This window comes from Meriones unguiculatus, chromosome 3 (genome assembly GCF_030254825.1).
Source record: "Meriones unguiculatus strain TT.TT164.6M chromosome 3, Bangor_MerUng_6.1, whole genome shotgun sequence".
In the NCBI taxonomy this organism is placed as follows: Eukaryota; Metazoa; Chordata; class Mammalia; order Rodentia; family Muridae; genus Meriones; species Meriones unguiculatus.
This window is the reverse complement of record NC_083351.1, coordinates 90,413,110-90,436,613: the sequence shown is the minus strand read 5'-3', so window position 1 is coordinate 90,436,613 and position 23,504 is coordinate 90,413,110. Positions and strand designations below refer to the sequence as shown.

General features: G+C 46.7%; 1 protein-coding gene across 3 annotated transcripts; it reads right to left on the bottom strand.

Annotated features, from left to right (window-relative positions):
• Positions 1–1,078: 1,078 nt before the first annotated feature.
• On the bottom strand, positions 1,079–22,384 carry Habp4 (hyaluronan binding protein 4). Of its 3 annotated transcripts, none has more exons than XM_021649086.2 (7): positions 21,099–22,384; positions 14,290–14,452; positions 13,729–13,890; positions 12,906–12,989; positions 6,727–6,898; positions 3,158–3,331; positions 1,079–2,297 (listed from the first exon to the last, which is right to left on the bottom strand). In XM_021649086.2, the coding sequence occupies exons 1-7, from the start codon at positions 21,436–21,438 to the stop codon at positions 2,241–2,243; spliced, it is 1,152 nt and encodes a 383-aa protein (XP_021504761.1). In that variant the 5' UTR covers positions 21,439–22,384; the 3' UTR covers positions 1,079–2,240. The 3 variants fall into 3 exon arrangements, with proteins under 3 accessions (XP_021504761.1, XP_021504762.1, XP_060236324.1); XM_021649087.2 differs by having other exon boundaries at positions 14,365–14,452; XM_060380341.1 differs by lacking the exon at positions 13,729–13,890.
• Positions 22,385–23,504: the final 1,120 nt, after the last annotated feature.

Sequence of the window (23,504 nt, the reverse complement as noted above, 5' to 3'; positions counted from 1 at the left end):
AAAGCTGTGGTCCCCTCAAATTTGTCCCAGGCTACCTGAGTGGCCTTGGGCCCAGTGGGAGAAGACCGGACCCTGGTAGGAAGTTGGGTGGGAGGCAGCAAGAGAAACATGGGCAGACCTTGCCTCTTCTCGGCACTGCATGGTAAGCCTGCAGTGGACAGCATTTGCGCCCCACCTTGAGGCAGGGTCTGGATGCTCTAGCCTTGCTCACACCCCACAAGGAACTGAGGAACAGCGGGACAGCGTGCGCCTGGCCTGCCTGGGAACAGCAAAGATGTTAGGCTGTAGCTACTTTACAGCCTAGCCCGGCCAAGTGTCCAGACCTGCTGAAGCCCTGACCCAGCCAAGCCCCCGGGGTCACACGTGCCTCAAGTCATCATCCATCTGGAGACACAGGAAATAGCCAGCCATGCTTTCCTATCTAGACATGTTGGCATGGCTCATGATCATGTCAGCTGGGCAACAAGAATTCCTTTAGCAGGCCATGTCTGACAGACCGTGGGCCCTCAGCTCAGAGGTAACACAGGCAGACCACCCCTGCCTGGCCTCCCACAAAGACTTAGGTTTCTTTGATGTGGTTACCAGCCAGAAGGTGGGCTGAGGTGCCCACCCCTGACACGTGTAGGAGACTGGCAGGAAACTTTGAGCTTAGGTCCTTTTTTTTTGGGGGGGGGGGTCCATCCATGCAGAATGAGCTTGCTAATGGCCTTCTCTGCCCTTGACTTTTGTCCTTCTGTCTTCTGGAACACTCAGGCTGTGGCCCAGACCACAAGCAAAAACTATATCCATTTTCCCTATCAGGTCAGTAAAGTGGGCCCTGTGCAAAAGCCCGCTGCCTGCTGTCTGACAGTGACTCAATATAGCCTTGCTTCAAGCTTTTCCGTGTCAGTCACAACTCAAAAGGGAGTGTTCTTAAGAGGACCTGCTTTGCCAGCCTTCAAAGCCAAGGGAGGCAGAGTGACTTCATGGCACAGCCCTCCCCCTCCCCTCAAATCCATACAGGTTTCTCTAGTCAGAACACAGAACTCACAGGTCGTGTGCCAGCCCCCAGGGAAAGGAATGAGGCAGTCAGTTCACATACCTTTGTGCTCGTTCATTTAATAAACATAGGAGCAGGAGGTCACTCAAAGCAAACACCCTTGGCAGTAATGTGTCTAGGGTTCAGTTTTCATACACGATTCAGAGGGAGTGCCACCTTTCATTCACACCATTCACAGACCAAATGCGAGGAGCCCTGGGCCTTGGGAGCAGGGTCCAACCGTGAGGACAACAGGCCAGCCTCCCTCCCCATCTCTGCAGCTGTCTAGCCCCTTCTGGACCCTCCCACACACAATGACTCTTAAACAAGTGGATGGGTGGCTTGGCCCTGTTTGGGGTGGGATTCCAGGTAAGGGGGTGAGCCTCTGAGGTGGCCCCTAACCCTAACCCTCCACCAGAGGTGGCCAAGTGCCACAGGAACCTCAGGTACAGCCCAGGGGAGGGACCTGCCCATGTTCCTAGTTGGCAAATGGGCAAATGGGATTTAGCTACAAGTCCGTCTGCTCAGAGTACAGTGCTGAATTCTGACACCATTTCTCAGGGGGAAAAAAAAATACACAGGAAGCCTTTTTGTTTGATTAGCGAATTAAATAATATACTTACAACCACTTGAACACTAGGCGCGCACACACACACACTACATGAGGGTGTGCGCAAATACAGACCACGAGGTAGTTTAGTCACCACTGAAAGCCACTACATCCTCTGCTTCATGAGTGGTTGTCACTGGTGTGCGATGTTAACAGAACGGAATGGTTACAGGCGTGGTATGAGGACTAGGCTGCTTTAGGTGAAGGGCTCCAGTTCTCCATGTGTCCTCAAATAATGGACTTTGACTCACTCTGTAGACCAGGCTGGCCTTGAACTCACAGAGATCACCTGCCTCTGCCTCCCAAGTGCTAGTTATAAAGGCCTCCCAAGTGCTAGTTCTAAAGGCATGTGCCACCATGCCCAGCAGTTCTATTTCCTAATTCATTTTACTCTGGTGGAGTTGTTACACATTTTTTAAACATCATTCCTTACAAAAGTCATGGAAAGTGTGTGAACTCACGGGAACCTGCACTCCACATCCCAACAGAGCAAGAAAGTGCAACAAGTTCACACGACACGGGAAAAGCAACATCTATTGTTCTTAGAGTCTGACTCTTCTCGCGGCAAGGAAAGTCTCTTCATAGTGCTGCTCTGCTGCGGGGGAGTGGCTGTTAGGCCAGGGCGGGGAAGTCTTCAGGGTCATCCGGGTTGGGAGCGACATCTTGGGTCTGAAAAAAAAAAGATTAATGTGCATTAGTGTTTTGCCTGTATGTATGTCTGTGTGAGCCACCATGTGGGTGTGGGGTATTGGAACTCTAGAAGAGCAGCCACTGCTAGTGCTCTTACTTTGGCCCAATAAATAGCTGTTTGGGGCTGGAGAGTTGGCTCGTGGTTAAGAACACAGATTCCCAGCACTCATGTGGCAGCTCACAGCCATCTGTAACTTTTCTAGCCTCCGAAGACACCGGGCACATATGTGGTACATACATGCATATACATACAGATACCCAAGGTTTATAGTGGGCTGCCAGGGTTGCTCAAAAGGAGTGGACAATTGCTGCTCCCAGTGGCTTTGTGTTAACAAGCTACAGACCCTTATTCCTGGTATGGGGGAGGTGGGTGGATGGCAAAAGAACAGTTTCTGAGACCACCAGGACAGGGATCAGCTATGAGGCTTCCTGCACATGCTCGGAAGCCAACACCGACAGGCAAATGCAGTCACACAGCAGGATTTTTCTAGAAGGGGTGTCATGATGAAGGTGCAAAAGAGGCTCAGAAGGTGGGAAAAAGAAAGGCACAGAGGCAAGGCCCTGGGGTGTGGCTTTGCTGTGGCTAAGCAAAGGGACAGGAGGATGTGAGGTGGGGCAGCTGGATGGAAGACTGCAGTTGCTCAACAGCGGGCAGGAGGATGGTTAATGAGAAGCTGTCCAGCAGCCCGATTCCACTACCAGCCCAGGGATTATATGTTATATGAACTCAGTCATTGGGGCCAGGACTGACCTCAGTGGCACCGTTCCAAACTGCTCCAGATCATACCACTGTAGCCCAGAGCAACCACCCTCTCCTTCAGCAAGCCATCAGGACTTACCACCACTTCTGGTCGGGGGCCATAGTTCTCTGCTCTTCTGGTCCTTCCTCGGCCCCCCCGAGTACTGCCTCTGGTTCCCCGTCCAGGGCGAGGGAGGTTGCCAAAGTTAATCTCCAACTGGGATGTGATGTCATTGGCGGCTTTCCGGAAGACATGAGCTTCATCCTTTACCATCTGAAACAGTCACAAGCTTAGACGAGCACTGCCATTTATGCAGACCCAGGATCCTAGCAATGAGCATTTTTAACATAGGAAGACTCTGGGTATGTCCCGGCTCTGGGCACCTTGGCTGGTCTAATAAAGCAAAACTGTACCTCAGGCTGGCCTCAAACTTTGGTGATCCTCTTGCCTTCAGCCTTCCAACTACATGAGATCCTAGGTAGTCTTAGTCCCAATGAGATCCTAGGTAGTCTTAGTCCCAACATTCAGGAGACAGAAGCAGATAGATCTCTAAGTTTGAGGTCATCCTGGTCTAAAAAACTGAATTTCTAGACAACCAGAGCTACATAGTGAGACCCTGTCTCCAAAAAAATAAAACTCCCAGGCTGAGCAGGTTATTGACACAAATTTCAAGTGTGTTTTGTTGAAGTTTTAATTTCTATCTTTTGTTTTATTAGCTCATAAACATTACTTAGACAAGTAATGTTTAAGTAACACTGTTTGTGGATGTAAAATTCTTTAAAGTTCTTCCTTTGATTAAAAGGAAATTACAATAAATAGGTCTTATAGCTTCAACTCATAAGCACAGATAAACCTTCAGAAGTGAAAACAGGATGGGTTGGGAAACATGTCAGTCCCTAATGCACTGTTTGTGCAAGTGTGAGGACCCGAGTTCAGATCCTGACAACCCATAGTACACCTCTGTAATCTGAGAATTGCAGAGGTGAAGACAGAAAGGTCTAGAGCTCACTGGCCAGGTAGTCTAGCCAAATTGGCAAGCTCCAAGTTCAGAGAGACCCTGTTAAAAAGAAGAAAAAGTAGAGGGTGGGGACTGACTGAGGAAGATCGTCAGCTTCAACCATTGGTCTGCGCACACATCCTCACGTGTGCAAGTGCGTCTACACATACACGCACACACTCATTCCCACACATGCACAAAAGCAGGCGAGAGCTAAACAGTCCTGTCAATTGTCCAGAAAATAGAAACATTTCCTGACTACAGGATCAAAAACCCACGGCCCCTTCCAATTAATTAAAAGCAGAAGACTGAGGTAAATGGATCCTGAAGCAATGGGGAAGGAAAGAGCAGCTGGGACATAGCAAGGCAGTAAGCGGCAAAACAATGAACTGCCTGCTCAGCTTGGGGTATCACGGTCTAGAAAAAGCCTTGAGATCCAAGGCTACCCCATACGTATCCAGTCTGAGGCTGGGCTTCTAGCTTCTAATCCTGGCCAAAGTGCTCACTGCTGAGTTGCTTTAGGTTGAACTTTACACACAAACAATACATTTTTGAGGATCTCTTATGTCACCAAAGTAAATTAGCAACCCCAAGATATGGCTCGTAGCCTGACAGTGGTGGTGCATGTCTTTAATCCCAACACTCAGGAGTTCAAGGCCAGTCTGGTCTATATAGTGAGTTCCAGGACAGCCAAGGCTACACAGAGAAACCTAGTCTTGGGGGTGGGTATCTCATCCTTTAAGAAAAATCCCTGGCTAAATTCTGCAATGCCACAAGATTAATAAAGACATTTACTTTATTGAAACCATACTAATCAAGCTCAGTAACCCAGCGACTTGGTTGCCTCAGATATTCCAACCTCTGTTGGATTCTGGCTCTGGCGCCAGGGAAGAAGAACCTGATGTGTCTATTTTTATCTGGTTCCCAGCTTGACAGCACAGTGGTTTTACAGGACACTTTATTTCTAATGCCAGAATAGAAAAGAACCACCCAAAGAAGACACATGGTGTCCACTTAGCTAGCTGTGGTCTCCCATGTCTATAAACACTGTCTCCGGTAGAACATCCCAAACCATATTAGTAAAGTGTCTTAGAGCTTGAACTGAGCACCCAGGCTGTCAGCAGCCCTCTAAATAAAGCATTCAAGGAACAAGACCAATGTGTACAGGAAGACTGCTATGACGACTTCAAAGGACCCATGAATGAAGACCTATGGAGGTCTTGGCAGGCAAGAGAAAGTGGGTCATTAGCTTGTGTCCTGGATAGGGCATCCATCCATCCATCTGTTTATTTTTTGGCCACAGTCTGGCAAGCAAATATGGGTTTCTGCCACTTGTTTGCATATTGATATGATAGGCCCAAAGCCACACAACCTGAGGCTGAACCAAAGCTTTTCACACTAGACGTGGTCTCAGGCATTTTGTAAGAGCACTGGAGACCTACTAGGAGGACAGACAAAACCACACCACATTCTGAACTTCTGACTGGAAGCCAAGGAGTAGTATCCAGCAGAGAAGACAGTTTTGCTCACCACAATCATCTGTACTGTTAAGTGCTATGACTGAGCAACAGGAATTCTAAATTCTACACCTGGGTGCTTCAGTGTTCCTTTAAGCTCAGTAACAAGAGGGTGGGGGCTGGAGAGATGGCTCAGAGATTAAGAACACTGGCTGTACTTCCAAAGGTCCTGAGTTCAATTCCCAGCAATCACATGGTGGCTCATAACCATCTAAAATGAGATCTGGTGCCCTCTTCTGGCATGCAGGCATATATGCAAGGTCAAATACTGTATAAATAATAAATAAATAAAATATTAAAAAACAAACAAACAAACAAACCAAGAAGAGGATGGAACTAAACGGTGAGTCCTGTCATCACAGACTGATGTTTGCCCTGGAAGTCTCTATTCCGGCCTCTGGTGCAAAGATGCTAGTCTGAAGAAGTGTAGCCACTGGTGAAGTGCTGCCCCGTGTGAGGACCAACACCTCATGTAACAAGCTCACTGTGGTAGTGCACATCTGTAACCGCGACACCATGGAGGCAGAGACAGGGTTTCTGGAGCTTAGTCTAGCTGAATTGCTGAGTCCCAGGTTCATTGAGATCTTGTCTCAAAAACTTACGTGGAGCGTGATGGGCACATGAGCAAGTGGCGCCTGACCTGGCCACCAGCAACCCAGGAGCGTTGCTGCGGTTTCCAGAGCTGGGCAGAGGGAGCAGCACAGGGATCACAGAATGTAAGTTCAAAGACTTTGTCTAAAACAAAAGAACCTCAGAGGACTGCTGAGAGGATTGCATTCTAACTATCAAAATACAGAGTAATGGTTGAAAGTCTCCTCTTTGCCTCTCTAAGAGACCAAACTTCCAAAGCTGGCAGAGAATGTGCAGTAATCTGCTGTCCACATACCAAATTCTGTTCCTTTCTGTCATCCTTGATGATGCTTGAACAAAAACAAGAATACCCAGTGGCAGGCCAGCAAGATGCCTACATGGGCACCAAGCCTGACAACTTCAGTTCTACTCCTAAGAACCACAGGTTCTCCTCCAACCGCCACATGTACAACTCACACACAAATGCCTTTGGGGGAGGAGAGGGAACAAGGATGCCAAGTGGCAAGGCCCTATTTTCTCGCCCCCTGAGACAGGTACAGATTCCCCTGAGAAAGAGGGCTTACATCGTCTTTGTATCTGGACTTGTGAATGACCACCGCCTTGGAAGGAACTGTGGACTCTGGTTTCCGGATATTGAACTCAGGCTTTGGTCTGGTTTGTTCTTGAAGGTTTTTCCACTCATCTAAGGTCATCTCTTGGACTTGATTTTCCTCTTCTACCTCCAACTCAGGAACTCTATAAAGATACATAATCATAAGACAGAAACTTTGTTTAGCTGGTGGGACCAAATGTGTCCTTTAGGGAGGGGGAAGGCATACTTTTGTAGCAATAAATCAGAAATGTAAATAAGATTAAAAGTAACCTCAAACTGGGTGCTGGCATAACTCTATAATCCCAGTATTTGGAGAGGCAGAGGCAGGCGGATCTTTGTGAGTTCGAGGCCAGCCTGGTCTACAAAGCAAGTCCAGGATACCCAAGGCAACACAGAGAAACCCTGCCTCAAAAAGAAAGAAAAAAAAAAAACAACCTGAAACCCTTGGAATCTCAGCTTGAGCTCTGTACCATCTTTGTCTTCACTGTAAACTCAAGACACATTCTGTGCTTCACAGTAGTCTAAAATGATGTCAGCACACTGAACTACCTTTCCTGAAGTCAGATGGACAATAACTGTGGAAGAAAATAAGAGACGCTGTGGACACATAGGACAGAAGTCTTAAAACAGTGGGTCACAAATGCACACTTTTATAAATATCCCCTTTAGTTGGTCCTAAAATCACAAGAGTCTCGTTTCAAACTCTCTCCAGACCTATGCGCCAAACCCTCTTCCTCATCATGCTAAAACTGTTTTTGATGATGTTACAAGGATAATTTTTTGTGGACCTCATTTTCATACTTATTTCCATATTTATCTGATATTGTTTTCATGTTTTGATTCTATGGCTCATGGTTTTGCATGAGGATTTGATCATAGACTTTTTTTGTAGTGCTGTGGGTGAGGCTCAGGGCCTCGAATCCTTGGTAACAGTTTAAAGCAGGCTGGGGTGAGGCTCACAGGAGCAAGCACGGGACCCGAGTCCAAGTACCCAGAGCATCTCGACCACCAGCTCCAGGGGATCTTGTGCCCTTTGGCTTCTGCAGGTAACACATGGACATACATGTGCAGTTTCAAAACTTCAAATGTCCATTGTCATTAGTCCTCAGAGAAATGTGGCTCAAACCACAAGGGGTCACATCATTCCACACCCAATATGACAGCTAGCATCAATAATGCGTTTAGGCGCAGGAGAGATGGTTCATTGGTTAAGCACTTGCTGCTCTTGCAGAAGACTTGGGTTTGGGTCTTAGCATCCACTTGGTGGCTTACAACCAGCTGTAGCTTTGGTTCAGAGGAATCCAGTGCTCTTTTCCTGACACCACAGGCACCAGGTATACATACATACATGAAGGCAAAGTACTCATACATACAAGAAAATGTTTTTTTTAAGGGAAAATGCTTTTTTTTTTTAAGGGAAAAAGGTGTTTTTAAAGGCACTTGATAAGTGTTGACAAGAATGACAAAAATTAGAACCCAGATATACTGCTAGGGGAATGTTGAGTGTCACTCTAGAAAACAGTCTGGGGGGTCTCCAGTTTTTACAGAGTCAGGTGTGGTGGCGCACACCTTTGATCCCAGTACTAGGGAGGCAGAGGCAGGTGGACTTCTGTGAGTTTGAGGCCAGCTTGGTCCACATATCAAGCTCCAGGGCAGATGGGACTACATAGCAAATTCCAAGTCAGCCTGCATAGAGATCTTGTCTCAAAGACAATTTTTTTTTCTGACAGAGTTTATATATGGTCCAGTAATCTCACACCTGAGCGAAACAAGAACATGCATCCATATCAGAACACACACTTGAATGTTCACAGCGGCATAGCCTCAAATAGAAACCAACAAACAGAAGCAAAATTTTTAAAAACTATAAAGTAGGGGGCTGGAGAAATGGCTCAGAGGTTAAGAGCACTGCCTGCTCTTCCAGAGGTCCTGAGTTCAATTCCCAGCAACCACATGGTAGCTCACAACTATCTATAATAAGATCTAGTGTCTTCTGGTGTGCAGGTGTATATGCAGATACATAATTAAACATAATACTATGTATACATAATTATATTGTATTTTATTATAATATACAATTATATTGTGTATTATTTATATATATGATTGTACATAATATATAATAATTGTATATTATAATTATATACATAATTATATTGTATACATAAGTAAATAAAATATTTAACAAAGCATTAGTATAAAGTATTAGTGTAGGTCATAACACGACAGGAATTTGGAAACATGCTGGTAAGTGAAATAAGCCAATGAGTCATCTTCCTCTGTGTAAGACTTCATTTACTGAGCTCTTCAGACGAGGCAAGCTCAGAGACAACAAGTCAGTGTGGCCGACACCCTCAAGTGCCACAAAGCTGTGATGAGGACACTTCAGCCACTGCCGTGAAACGGGGGCAAAGGGTCACGCGCCAGTAAACATGCTAACCTGGAAGATAGGGATGTGCTTTCAGTTGTCCACTAAAACACTGGCGAACAGGACTCTAAGCTCCAAGAAGTCCAAGCCTAAGAAGTGAACCAAAGGTCCATTGTTGCTGAACGAGGAAAGCCGCCACACCAACCTAATCAGCTGAGGTGGCAGAGCGTTTCCTCAAAGAGTGGAATCTTCAAACCATCAAAGACGACACAGTTGCTTTTGGAGAATTCTATGACTTTGAAGTCTGATAGGGCAGCAGGAATAGGAGCCCTCCCTGAAGATTCTGACATCTTCACTTTCCCAGCTCACAGAAATTAATGCATCTATTTCTTTAGTTAACACACTGTCTAATAGGCACATTAACTGACTTCTATGTTAAAAACACATTCTTAGTTGTTCTGAGCAGTAACTTCACAACTGTCACAGCTGTCAGTCACCACTGTCACTCTTGTAAAAGCAGAGATGACACTGGCATATATTTACATAGCAACCAAGTTCTGAGCTCCACTCTAGGTGCCCCTCCCCTTCTCCCACTTGTGGATATGAATGGAGCTGTGCACAAAACACCATCCTCTCAACTCCACGGTGCAGGCAGCTGATTATCCCGACTTCACAAAGGCCGGCAGATTAATTAACTGGACTGAACCAAACTGTCTTAGTCTGCTCTGGTAAAGGGCAAGTAAGGGAGAATCAGCAGCAGGGGGAAGAGCAAGAATTCAGTGAACAGGGAAGCAAGCTTCTGACTGCCAGTGGGGTGAGGATAAGGTACGTTCAGAAACATGAAGCAAGGGCCACAAAATGAATCTCAGGAAGGCACAAGAGTGGTCAAACTTGAGGGTCCTCCAGGGCCAGGACACTGGGGACTGTGCACATCAGGATAAAAGCGGACAAGAAGTAGGAAGCCAGTGGAGAGGTCAGAAGGGTCGGAGAATGTGACACTCAGAACGCCAGGGGAGAGCCACTCTGGTAAGATGGGATGCAGAGGCCCTCAGGGGCTGCAGTGACAGATGTCAGAAGTTCGTGCTGTGCTGGTGACAGAGACAGGAAACAGGGCCAGAAGAAAGGCCTGGATTTGGGAGTAGAGGACTGAAATCCAGACTTCCAAGAGATACTCTTAAGCTTCTGTTTGAGGAAGCTGAGAGGTGACAATGCTGTTCCAGGTCACACAGACACCTGCTGAGGCCCAGAAGTTTGTGGGAAAGCCAGCAGTTGTCTGCTGAGCTTGAGAAGAAATTGGGATGCGGAGCACAGACCCGAGGGATGAAGGCAGTGATCCGTATTCTGGTGTCAATACGTACACAATTTAAGCAGCAGGGTACATAAGATCACATGAAGACTGAGGAAGAGGAGAGGCCTGAGGCAAAACCCTAATGAGTTGCAAAGAAGATGTTCAAGGCAGAGGGAAACCAGAGCACAGTGAGCTAGAGAGCTGACCTCAAATCAACACAGTCCAGATTGAAGCAGCTGTCAAGCCTGGCATCGGGGAAGTAGCCGAGGGCACCGACAACAGGCAGCCCAGAGTTAAGAGAACAAGTGAGAGAAGGCAGGGATAAGAGCAGACTTCGGTGTGAGACCACACACACTTAAAATGTCCAGAAGACCAGAGGTGGGGAGGAAGAAATGAACACAGTGTGAGGGCGTGAGGAAGTCAGTAGAAATGGTCACCAAAATGGAAGAGGTGGGAGGAAAAGAGGCAGTCAGGAGAGGCGGACAGGTTATGTCTTTGAGAATGGGAAGACCATCAGCCTCCCATCTTAGGCCTCGGAATTCTGTGAGGTGTGGCAATGATGTGGGAAAGTACTGTTAAGGTTTTGAAGAAACAGTGATGCTAGACAGTGCTGACGGCTAACCTCAGAAACTTAACAATCAAGATGTTACAGATACTCAGTGAGACAGGAAAGGGGCTTGTTACACAAGCCTACGAGAGGACCTGAGATTGATTCCTGGAACCCCCGTGAAGTTGAAAGTTGTCCCCTGACCTCCACAGGCATACACAGTGCACATACACCCATAGTAATGATAAAGTAAAAGCAAGCCAAACAACAAGCCCTCAGAGAGTCCCAAACATCTGCCTTGTGACTTGCTTAGCTGTAGACAAGTAGAAGGCTGAAGGAAGAGTTAAGAGACAAAGCCAGGGCATAGGAAAATCCTAGGAGCTCACTGGCTAGCCAGCTTAGCTAAGATAGTGAGCTTTCATTCTGGGAGGAACCCTGGCTCATTCACTGGGAAAGGAGGCTTGGCTTACAGCTTATGTGTTAGATACAGACGAGAGATTCAGTCTTATGAAAAAAAAAAAAAAAAAAAAAAGAAAGATAGAATAAAGGGGACAAGAGCAAGACAGAAGAGGTAAGGGGCAGAGGACACTACCTAAATTTAATATACTCATTAAAAAACAAAACAAAAAAAAATTCGGATTACTTAGTTTGATCATTATCCATTAACAACTAAACAAGATCCACCTTGTATGATTTTAAAAAGGATTTAGCTTTTAAAACACTAAGCTAGGGTTTTTAGGGCTAGGAAGGTGGCTTAGTGAGTTAAGAATGCATGCTCCAGCTGGGTATGGAGGTACACACCTTTCATCCCAGCACTAGGGAGGCAGAGGCAAGTGGAGCTCTGTGAGTTCAAGGCCAGCCTGGTCTACATATTGAGAGTTACAGGACAGCTGGAGCTGCATAGAGACTCTGTCTCTTTTGAGAGTACTTGCACTGCAATCATACGGAACAGAGTGTGAATGCCCAATAGGCATGTAAACAACCAGGCTTGGCTGGGTACACCTATGAATCCCAGCACTGATGAGTGGAGATAGTGTAGACATAAGATTATTGTGCAATTCAAATGCTGATTTCTCTAACACCTCTCCCCACCCCCATATCTGGTTGCAGTCCTTGTCCTGAGGACCTCCTGTCTCAATGTTGTATAAACACTGCTCTATTGTCCCCTGATATGCCAAAAAAAGCAGCCTACAGCAAATCGCTAAGCAGGGAAGAAAACAGTGCTGGACTTCCTGCCAGTCAGGGGAGGAGGATGAGAGATGAAGGAGAGGAGAGGATTAAGCCACAGGAGAGGTCCAGGAGACAGCAGAAGAGAGTAGCTGGAGCAGAAAAGCTACCAAGTGCTAGCATTTCTGGGATGTAGGCTGGGAGGAGCTATTAGAGGGTTAAGAATAGGGTAATAACTGTTCAGTGATTGTGTTGTGAAGCTTATTATTAAACAAATACAAGAGAGCCTCAATTATTTGTGTGAGAAACAAACACAATTTTATGAAAATAACTCTAACAGGATCCTAGGAGTTCAATGGCTGGCCAGCTTAGCAGAGACCGTGAGCGCTCATCTTGTGAGGGATCCTGTCTCAGAGCAATAAGGTATAGAACCGTAAAGGAAGGAACCTGGTATCCTGCTCTGGCCTCCACATAAGCACCCCCACATTCACTACACCTCCCCCTGACAATTTTGTGCCCATAAACATAATATCCAATCTTAAGAGAGAGATGATAGACCATTAAGAATCATTATGGGGGTCATGTGGCACACACCTTTTAATCCCAGCACTTGGGAGGCAGAGGCAAGTGGATTTCTGTGAGTTCGAGGCCAGCCTGGTCTACAAAAGCGAGTCCAGGATATCAAGGGCTACACAGAGAAACCCTGTCTCGGGGGAACGGTGGGGGAGGGGTAAGAACTGTTACAAGAGATAACCCATAGGCAAAGATGCAGCTCCCTACTTGGCTGGAGACTCCTCATCTGTGGCGCCCTGGCACTCCTCCATCATCAAGGTCTCTTCCATGGGTGCAGGTGGCTCTGTGTCACTGAAAAGCAGCAGGAACATTCATCACACAATCCGTCATGCTTACCAATGCCCTTGTCTAGTCAAAGCCGAGAAAACACATTTTAGGTCCTGTTTCTTCAGGACAACGAATACTCATGCTCAGCTGAGGTGGAGGCTGCCCCTTACCAGTCGGGCTCCCGAGTCTGCAGGGAAGGCTCGGGGGGCGCACAGCGCTCTTACGGAGACCCTGAGCCTAATTTCTGGGACTCACATCAGACAGCGGTTAACTGTAACGGGAGCCCCAGGGGGCTCAGAAGATGATGCCATCTTCTGGCTTCTGTAGGCACTGCACTCACCATGCACCCTCGTAATTACCCACATACGTGCATCATGTAGATATGTGTATCACATATGTGCATCACACAGATACACACTTTTTTTAAGTAAGTTTTTTTTTAGGTAAATCTTTAATAAAAAATAAAATCCTGGGGCTGGAGAGATGGCTCAGTGGTTAAGAGCACTGACGGCTCTTCCAAAGGACCGGTGTTCAAGTCCCAGCCACCCACATGGCAGCTCACAACTGTCTATAACTCCAAGGTTTGACACTGTCACACAGATGTACATGCAGGTAAAACACCAGTGCGCATAAAAAAGGAAAATAAATAAATTATAAACAAACAAACAATAAAACCCTGCCCTGCTCCAACGAATGACAGACTGTGTGCGTGCTTTTGAAGTTAGTCATCCACAGACACAAAATCACAGGCAAAGGAGCTTACACTTTATTGTTGCTACTGTATCTTTCAAAATCTCGCTTCCCTCTTTGGTCAAAGTAGTCAAAAGCTCTATTCCCGGGGCCACCTCTGCCTCTGCTCCTCAGGCCTCCTCTGGGGCCTCCACGTCCTCTCAGTGGTCTGTCTCGATCAAACCTGTCAACTGGTCTAGGAAAAAAGATGGGTATAATGAAAAGTGGGGAAATGGACTTAAAACAAACTGGAAGGCAGCCACGGTTGTAGCCTATCAGAAAGCACAGTGCCGTGACTAAACTAATGGCTAACCCTGAGTGCCGGTACTTGGCACTGTTCTACGCCCTGTACAGACAGATTTCAAGTCTCACAACCAAGGCCAGTCCCCAGAGCGGCTGCCAAAGGCGGGGCACCTGAAACAGCAGAGACAGGGATTTGCGGGCGCTCACACGGGGGCACAGGCCTGGAAGAGCACATGATCTGTAACTTACCTTGGCGCATTCTCTGAAGGATTGCTACCACAGACATGGCACGAAGCCTAGCAGTGACTGGAACCCTGGGCCCCGCCCCTTAGTGGAGGTCTACGCTACGTACTTTCCCTCTGTGAGCTTCTCCGCTGTGGCGCCTGCCTGTCTCTCAGTGTCATAGGGCCCACATTCCCTGCAGGACCTTCGCTCTGCTCTGTCGAGCACCACGTCTGTCCCCCGGTTGTCATTCCATCCTTGCTGCTCCCCTCTCCTTGGAATCCGCTTCTGGCCTGTCAGGAGGATCAAAAAAAAAAAAAAAAAAAAAAAAAAAAAAAAAAAAAAAATGCTCAACACAGCGTCCACAGCAGCACGGTGCAAGACAGACATGGTTTTTCTACCAGAAATCAAAGCCACTGGAAAGCTGGGAAAGCTGGGGTTTCAGAGAGAAACGGTTACTGCCTGCCGCTGCCCTTGTCTGCTAATTATCAACAGAACTTCACGGTAAAGTCCTAAAAATAACAGGGTTAACACATACAAACTCCACACTTCCAGAGTGTTACTATGGAGCCGAGGCCAGCCTCAGACAGATCTTGCCTCAGTGTGCCACCATTCCTGGCCAGTTTACTTTTTCTTTTCTTTTTTTTTTTCAGTGCCTGTGTGGCTTGGTTAGGTATATTTTACTGGACAGATAAAACCTGTTCTTCAGACTACAGTTTTAGGATCCCAGCTGCAGCCAGGCTTGGTGGCCCAGGCCTTTCATTCCAGCACTCAGGAGGTAGAGGCAGATGGATCTTTTAGTGACTTCTAGGACAGCCAGGACTACACAGAGAAACTTGTCTTGAAAAACCAAAAGCAAATAAAAACAAAACAGAAAAGAACCCCGGCTGCAAAAGCAAATCAAGGACACCTAGGGTGTCCTGACATAAAGGAGCTTGCTTGCTTTTCACAGAGACGCACATGATTATTAGCTCTTCCTGATTTTTGATAGCATTTGTATATGTGACATATTCACTAACCCATTTAAGAGGCAGCCATTACTCACATAGGGTGTCTTTATTGGTCTCTGAGAATGACAAAGTCCAGCCGGGGCGGAGGCTACTGCTTTCCCTTCCACCTCTCCATTTTTTTTCTGTTCTCTACTTTGTTGTTGTTTTTTTGTTTTTCATGACAGGGTTTCCCTGCATAGCCCTGGCTGTCCAGAACTGCCTATGTAGACCAGGCTGGTCGTGAACACAGAGATCCACCTGCCTCTGCCTCCTGACTGCTGAGATTAGAGGCAGGTGCCAACCCCTCCTGGCCCTGTCCTCTGCTTTTTATGCTTAGCTTTTTAAACTCATGAGTTTTAAGCTGTCTCTAACTGTAATATATTGTGCAGAGTTTCACCATTTCTTATGGTCCCCCAAAATACTATGTGCAACTAACTTCTAATGTCTGTTTTCTTAGCAGAAATTATTCTTCGCATTGTGTAGCTATAAAAGGCTTGATTTTTTTTCAAATAGGTACATTTTAACTGTTAAATTCTTCTCATAGACAACATATATGTATGTATATATATATAGGCATATACACACTCTTAGTAAATACAGGCATGTTTTTCACAGTATTTCCTATCTATTCTTTGAAGTCTAGCACTTGTATATGTTATCAATTCTTATTTTGAAGTAAAACTCATGCCCATGATATCACTAATATATTATATATATATTAGATATCACTAATATAAAACTGTGTAGCTCTTCATGTGAAATAGTTTTTGAGTGTGATAAACTAGACCACAAACCTAAGCTCAGTCTTAGGGTTTCGCTGTGTAACACTGCTGGCCTGGAACTCCCTATGTAGACCAGGTTGGCCTCAAATTCACAAGAAATCTACCTGCCTCCTCTTGCTGGGATTAAATATGTATGACATCATCAGGCCTAGAAGCCTAATGTTTTCAATGTCCCATGACTAAAAATACTTAAATACAATATGTATTACTCAGTGAGTTCACAGCCTAAGTTTGTGGTATGCTTAGAACATTGAAAGATACCATAAATAGAGCTTTTATTGTTAAAAAATTTATATTACCAAGAAATCAAAATTAGGTGCTAGAGAGATGGCCCAGTAGGCAGGGTGCATGATGTGCAGGTGTGAGGACATGAGATCTGATCCCGGAACCTACAGGGAAGCCAAAAGTGTCAAAGCATGCCTGCAACACCAGCAGTGAGGAGGGAGAAAATCCTTGGCCACCTAGTCTAGATACATGGTGAGTTCTGGGTCTATTGAAAGACCATGTCTCTAGGGGCCCAGAGGTCCTGGGTTCAATTCCCAGCAACCACATGGCAGCTCACAACTGTCTGTACCTCCAGTTTGAAGGGGTTCTGGCACCCTCATACAGACATATATACAAGCAAAACAGCAATGCACATAAAATAAAAATGAAAATTCTTTTAAAGATCCTATCTCAAGAAAATAAAGTCAACAGTGACAGAAGATTCCCAACATTGACTTCTCGCTTCCATATGCACAACTGTGCGCACACACACATGCACCACACACATACACAAACACACACAAAACTGGAAGAGATGACCCCTACGTCTAAGGATAAGGGACTATTACAGAAGAGGTGAAAAGATGGTAAGCCAGAGGACCAGGGTTTCTGCTGCAAGACAGTATTTTCTAGTCGTGATAGAAAAGCTGTGTCCACAAAATCTACAAGAGTTGCAGTGACGCCAGCTGATATGCCAGCGTGGATGGGGAAAGCTCACAAAGCCACTCTTAGATGCAGAACTATAGGCAACCAATGACCTCCCCAGGGACAAGCCCCCTTGATTCACGCCTACATGGCCAGCCTGAAATACATGTGCACTTGAACAACAGTAAATGGATTTAGTAGGGTGTGTGTGTGTGTGTGTGTGTGTGCTCGCACATGCACATAACAATAACATAGAAGCCATGAATCTCAGAGGGGGTAGAGGCACGGAAGAAAAAGAAGAAATTACGTAAATATAGAATTCTCAAAAATTTTAATCAAAAATTGGAAGAGGTGTTTGAAATATAAGGGATAAATTGCCAATATGAAAATCAACAAGCTGAAAATTTAAAATGGTCTCTCCAGGACACCCTGGTCACCAGCACTCATTCCTACTTTTCCTCAATATAGAAAGAACTACTGGGGCTGGAGAAATGCCTCCGCCTTTAAGGACTGGCTCCTCATACAGAGGACCAGGGTTCGAGTCCCAGTGCCCCCACAACAGACCTGTCACAACTCCAGTAACTGTCATAACTGTCTATAACTCCAATTCCAGTAACTCTGAAGCCCTCTTCTGGCCTCCACAGGCATCAGGCAGTCATGTGGTACACATACATACATTCAGGCAAACACTCGGATACATAAAATAAAAACATATTTTAAAAAGTACTACTGGGGCTAAAGCAATGGCTCAGCAGCCAAGCACACCTGCTCCCCTTGCTGAGGACCTGAGTTCATGCCAGCAGCCGAACGGCAGCTCACAGCCATCAGTAACTTCAGTTCTGGGACCCTGCCGCCCTCCTCCGGCCTCTGTGGGTACTCTGTGCGTATACATTGTACATATATACACACCCGAGCAAACATGTAAACACATTTTAAAAACAGCCTTTCTTTTCAAGAAGGAACTATTGTTTTAATCAGCTTCTGATTTCCTACTTCTAACTTACAGTTTTTAACTATGTATCTCTATCAGCTACAGACTTGCTTAAGTGCTTGCTTTCACTTCTTCCTCTTATTTCTAATTATATCAATTAAGTGAAATCTCAAGGCTCCTGTGTAAACTGAGACAAATAAGATTAATCATAATTATGTGTCCTTGTAAACATTACTTTTTTTTCTTTTTAAATTTCTTTATTTTTATTTTATGTGCACTGGTGTTTAGCCTGCATGTATGTCTATTTGAGGGTGCCAGATCCTGGAGTTACAGACAGTTGTGAGCTGCCATGTGGGTGCTGGGAATTGAACTCAGGACCTCTGGAAGAGCAGTCAGTGCTCTTAACTACTGAGCCATCTCTCCAGCCCACATTACATTTTTCTAAACCCCCAAAACAAAGTTCTCAGGAACATATTTTTGTTCTCCTACCACCTGGTTCTAGGAGATCAAGATGCAACTGGACCTAGCTTCCTTCTCTGTGCTGGCTCAGCAGCTTGGAGTAGGCAGCACAGCTGCTGCATTTCCCAGCCCTTTCCAATAAAGATCTAGATCATATGGTCTGACCACTTCTCTAAATTAAAGCCCAGAGAGTAAACAAAATACAGCAAAATTTATAGTACGATTTCCTATAAAACAAAGCTGAATGGTGGCTTATTCACCATAACCCTGAAAGTCTAGGAAAACAAAAATGAAAGTGATGATTCAAGAATGAATTTATTCTTGGGCAAGGCTCATCCAAGGGTTATCATTAGACAGACAAAGGCTCAACAAATATATATTTCCATGGGAAAAAAATAATGACTTCCACATCATTTTGAGATGGGTAACTGTTTCTATTAAACATCAAATGTGCATGGTATTTGTCTACCCTATGCATGAATGCCTACACTTGGGACATTCAAAGTTTAATTTCTTGTGACTTTAGAAAAGCATGGTCTTTCATGTCAGTTATAGCTAACAACACCTATAGATTCACTCTTTGTAGTCCATTTAGAACAGGAGCTACAGACATGGAAATCATACACACTTGAAAAAAATTCTTGTTACAAAATGTCCATTCTAATATCAACTAGGTCTCAAAAACTAGAATGCCTGAACTGTGAACTGAAAAAGAAAGTTCTCAGTGTGCTGGTTTACAGTACTCCAAGTGGGCGTGCTTGTATGTGTGTGCAGGTGGACATGTGGGTCCAGAAGCCAGAGGGAAACCCTGGTGTGCACCTCGGAATAACCCACCTGACTGTTTAGAACCAGGTCTCTCTTGGAGCTGGGGCTCATGGATTTAGGCAGGGACAGAACTCAGATCTTCATGTTTTCAAGACATTTTCTGAGTGATCTATCTCTCCAGCCCCACACTGTGCTTTCATTACATAAATATATGAATACAAATGCATGATGTTAATCATAACAAAACTAACCTTCTGCTAACTTCATACATTTTTGAGATTGTTTGAAATTTCTCTAACAAGAGCTTGGGGGTTCAAGCTCAGTAGTAGATCACTTGCTCAACATGAATGAAACCCTGGAGTGGTCATAACAAAAATATCTTTAATTTAAAAAAGGCTAAAAAAAAAATCAACATTTCAGGCAGGCATGGCGGTGCATGCCTTTAATCTCAGCACTCAGGAGATAAGCCAGGCAGATCTCTGTGAATTCCAAGCTAGACTGGTCTACAAAGAAGAGCTCCAAGACAGCCAGGACTGTTACACAGAGAAATCCTGTCTCAAAACACAAAACAAATAAAAGTTCAAAAAAAAAAAAAGGAAGAAGAAAAAAGAAAAACCAACATTTTAACAACAGTAAGTGGAACCCTCTCAAAGGCTAGTGTATTTTCACTTGATAAAAAAGTAAATATAAAAAATAACCTTTCTCAATTCTTTTGCTCTCATTTTTCTAAATACATTTAAGAGGAACACAATACCAAATGTACATTATGGTGCATTTCCATTTTAAAAGGAGTCCTAAGTTCACTGAAGTATCCAATCTTCGTTAATGATTTTCTGAATCTCAAGCAGTGTCTCAAATGAACTTCACATGTAAGGTAAAATTACCTAGCTGTACCAGCCAAAAAGCCTTAAACGTAAAGCCAGAATCAGAATGGACAGTTTTTCTCAAACAAGAACAAGACAATAATGCCCACATGAACACCTTCCTACTCCGTGGTGAAACTACACTCTAATCTCAATACCCGTTCTTGCCAGCCTTAGGGCCATAACCTTATTATGGGAAAACAGGGTGCTCAGGTGGCGAGAGCTTGGCTGCAAAAGCCTTGCCGCAGCTCAGGTGACAGCCACCCCAGCGGAGGGCTGGTCCGGCTACTAACCAGAAAGGCTAACTTGAGCATTCCGCTTGCGAAGGTTAAAACTGCTTCTACAAAAAACAGTATCGAATCGATCACAAGTTACATGCCCCGCCTACACTATTTGTTCTGCCTGCAGTCGATGCCAGCTAACACCTGGAAGCTGCAAGATGGAGACGGAGCTAAGGGCTAAGGCGGAAGAGCCAGGACCCCAGGCCCGTCCCACCCCCTTGCTCAGGTATGCCATCCCGGCTCCCACACCGGAGGATGCCCAGGCCTCTCTGAATCTCGAGGCCCAGAGTCTGGGATCCCTGAAGGTTTCAACAGTGCGTCGCCTAAGGAGCAGAATCCCGCAGAGGCCGGCGGGGAGGATGAAGGATGCAGCCAGCTGCAGAGGTGGGAATCCCAGCCCCACAACCCTCAAGTTGTCAGTCTCCGGTTCCTCCACCGAACCAGGACTGCCAGGTGGGTGACTCCTAAAGAGTCACCCGGAACCTCCAGATCGGCCCACTCTCCCCTCGACCCGGAACCGGTCCAGAGAGACAGGACAGCCCCCCTCCCCCCCTGGCAGTGACTCCCGACCCCTCCTCGTGGATAGGGACTTCGGGAGAGTGACCAAGGGGCCTCTGTCCATGAACATTCACGGCTCTTGCTCATACTCCCCCAAATGGGATGAACCCACTGGGAGTGAGACACTGGCCCCTCCCCACTGTGACAGGGTGACCCGGGAAAGTGACCACCCCAGGAGGGTGGCCCTGGAGGGTCATGATCCAGCAGGAGTGGTTCCCGAGGGTGATCCCCGGAAGTGTGACTCCGAGAGCCACATGTATATATCCTGGAGGGTGGCCCCCGGAACAGTGACCCCGGGCCCTGCGCCCATCAGGACACCCAGCTCGATTTTGTCCACGCGGGACTGGGCCGCGCGACACGAGCCTAGCGGCGGGAGGGATGACCTCGGCGCCCACGGCGTACCTGGAGGCTGCGGGCCCCCGGGACTGTCCGGCTGCTGTGCGCCAGACGCCGCGAGGCTTTTGCGCTCCTTCTGCGACTCCCTGCGGCCGGCCGCGCCGGGCCTGTGTCCTGAGGCCAAGGCCGGGCTCCTGCCGCCCCGGTGCCCGGCCCCGCTGGCCGCCGTCGCCTCGTCGCGTCGCTTGCGCTGCAGCTGGCGCCGGTGCTCGGCCTCGCGCAGGATGTCGAACGGGTCCGACTCGTCGTCCAGCAGCTGATGGAAGCGGTTGGCCACGACGCAGCCGAACGTCTCCTGCATCGCGGCGCCCGCGGCGGCTACCGGGCTCCCCAGGGCCCCCTTCATGACGCCGCCGCTGCGGGCGCCGCGGGCAGCCCAGGCCAGGGAGACTCAGCGAAGCCGCGGGCGAGGACCCATGCTGCCGCCGCCGCCGCCGCCGCACTCCCGGCCCCGCGGTCGGCTCCTCCCCGCCGGCGCGCCCCAGCCAATCAGCGCCAGCGAACACGCCCTCCGGACCCGGCGCGCACGAAGACCCAATGGGCGGCCGGTTTCTGTGACGTCATCCAGGCTTGCCCCTCCCCCCAAGGCCTGTGGGCGTGGCAATGTGGGGCAGGGGCGGAGCTACCACGAGAAACAGCAGGGAGGCTGCGCCTGTTCGCTCGCGCTAGTGCGTCTATCGGGAGCCGGGTGGCGCACTGCCGCGCTTTCCCGAGGTGACCTAGTCGCTAGCCCTTCGGGCGCCTGCGTATCTGGGGGAGAGCTGTAGACTGAGGGAAAGTGCCTAGAGGAGAGGACGCGTTCTCAGCTGCCTTCCATTGAAGGGAGCTCAGCAGTCAAGAAGCTTGGAGAGACTTGAACTACGACTGGGGTGCCCGGGGCTGGAGACCAAACCAGCCCGTTCAAGCGCAAAGAAACAACCGAGACCCGCGGTGATGAGTTGACGAGTGCGGGCGTGGACAGGGTGAGGTTTAGAGAGTGGTTGTTCTTTGAGACATTCAGTTAAGGCCTGGCTTCTGGGGCTCCAAACTGCCAAGTGCCTTTACTCTCTGAGCCATCTCTCTGTCCTGTCCTGAAAATTAATTTTGCAAGTTAGCAGATAAAGTAATGGTTCTTGTGGCACATATGTGTGTTTATATATGTGAGTGTGTACATATATGTGTCATTACACTTTGTTTTAAATTGTTCTCTTCCCTCGTTGCCCTTCTCCATAACTGCACCGCTGCCTGCTGGTTCCCTTGTCTCTCAAGTAGTTTTCACTTCATGTCACACGTAAAAGGAATAATTAAATACATGTGTTAAAAGGTCTGAGTTTTACTGTTATACTTCTCTGTGCAAAGAAATCGAAAGTGATTTGTGTCTCAATGTAATTTCTGGGCTTGCCATTCAGGCAGCTGATAGGTTTTCAGTAAATAATTGTCAAATGGCTAGAGATTTTAAAATAGCTGGTCATTTCCTTCTTTGGATTAATGCTTGTATTTTTTAGCCAAAATTGAAAACAGGTATTTAAACGAAAACTTGTATTATTCTCAGAGGTGCTATTCACAATAACTAAAAGGTAGGAGCAACCCAAATGCTTGTTAACTGGGTGATGGATAAATAAAGTGTGGTACAGCAGCAGCTTGGTTTTTGGAGGCAGAAAAAGAACAAGTGTTGCTACACACTACAGCACAGATGAACCTTGGAACATTGTGCAAAGAAAGGTCAGATGATGTTATGGATGGGTAAATCCATAGGCTTTAGTTACCTTTGCATTGCTGTACCCACAATACCGGACACAAGCAACTTAATGGGCAAAGATTTATTTTGGTGTCTTGTGTCGGAAGCATTCAGGCCACTGAGGCAAGGAAGGCATGGTGAATCCTTCAGATCATGTTGGGAGTCTGGGGATGGAGGCTGTTCTCATCATGGTGGACCAAGAAGTAGAGAGCAAAACAAGTCAGGCAGTGATGAAGATAGCTATCCTCTGTCTATTCCCTCTCCTAAAGTCTCCAAAGACTGCCCAGACAGCACTACCAGCTGAGGAACAAGATTCCAGCTGTTACAGAAAGCAGCTTAGGAGTCCCTTCTTTCCTACCAATGTTTTCAGTGACTTGTTACACAGTAGACGGAAGCATTTACTTTATACTGTGAATGCAGTCCTGGCCTACAGTATTCATTCTGTTGCTCATGTCACTGCAGCTTTAGACACAGGAGCTTTTTCACATAATGAAGGCTGTGTGTGTGTGTGTGTGTGTGTGTGTGTGTGTGTGCATGCATGCATGCACACGCATGTTAGCATTCCCATACTTCTGTAAGTAAAATAAGATCTCCTGGCAGATCTTGTACATTTTCTGGACTGGTCTTAGCATTAGCTATTTCTCCAAAGAGACTTGGTTGCTACTACTGATTGATTTTAGAGACCAAAACTGTAG

Coding starts and splice junctions, on each gene's coding strand:
- Habp4 (XM_021649086.2), bottom strand. CDS start 21,438: ATGAAGGGGGCCCTGGGGAGCCCGGTAGCCGCCGCGGGCGCCGCGATG. Junction 3,332..6,726: donor AGTCCAGATACAAAGACGAT/GTAAGCCCTCTT, acceptor TGACTGTTTCAG/ATGGTAAAGGATGAAGCTCA. Junction 2,298..3,157: donor GCCCCCGACCAGAAGTGGTG/GTAAGTCCTGAT, acceptor TTTTTTTTTCAG/ACCCAAGATGTCGCTCCCAA.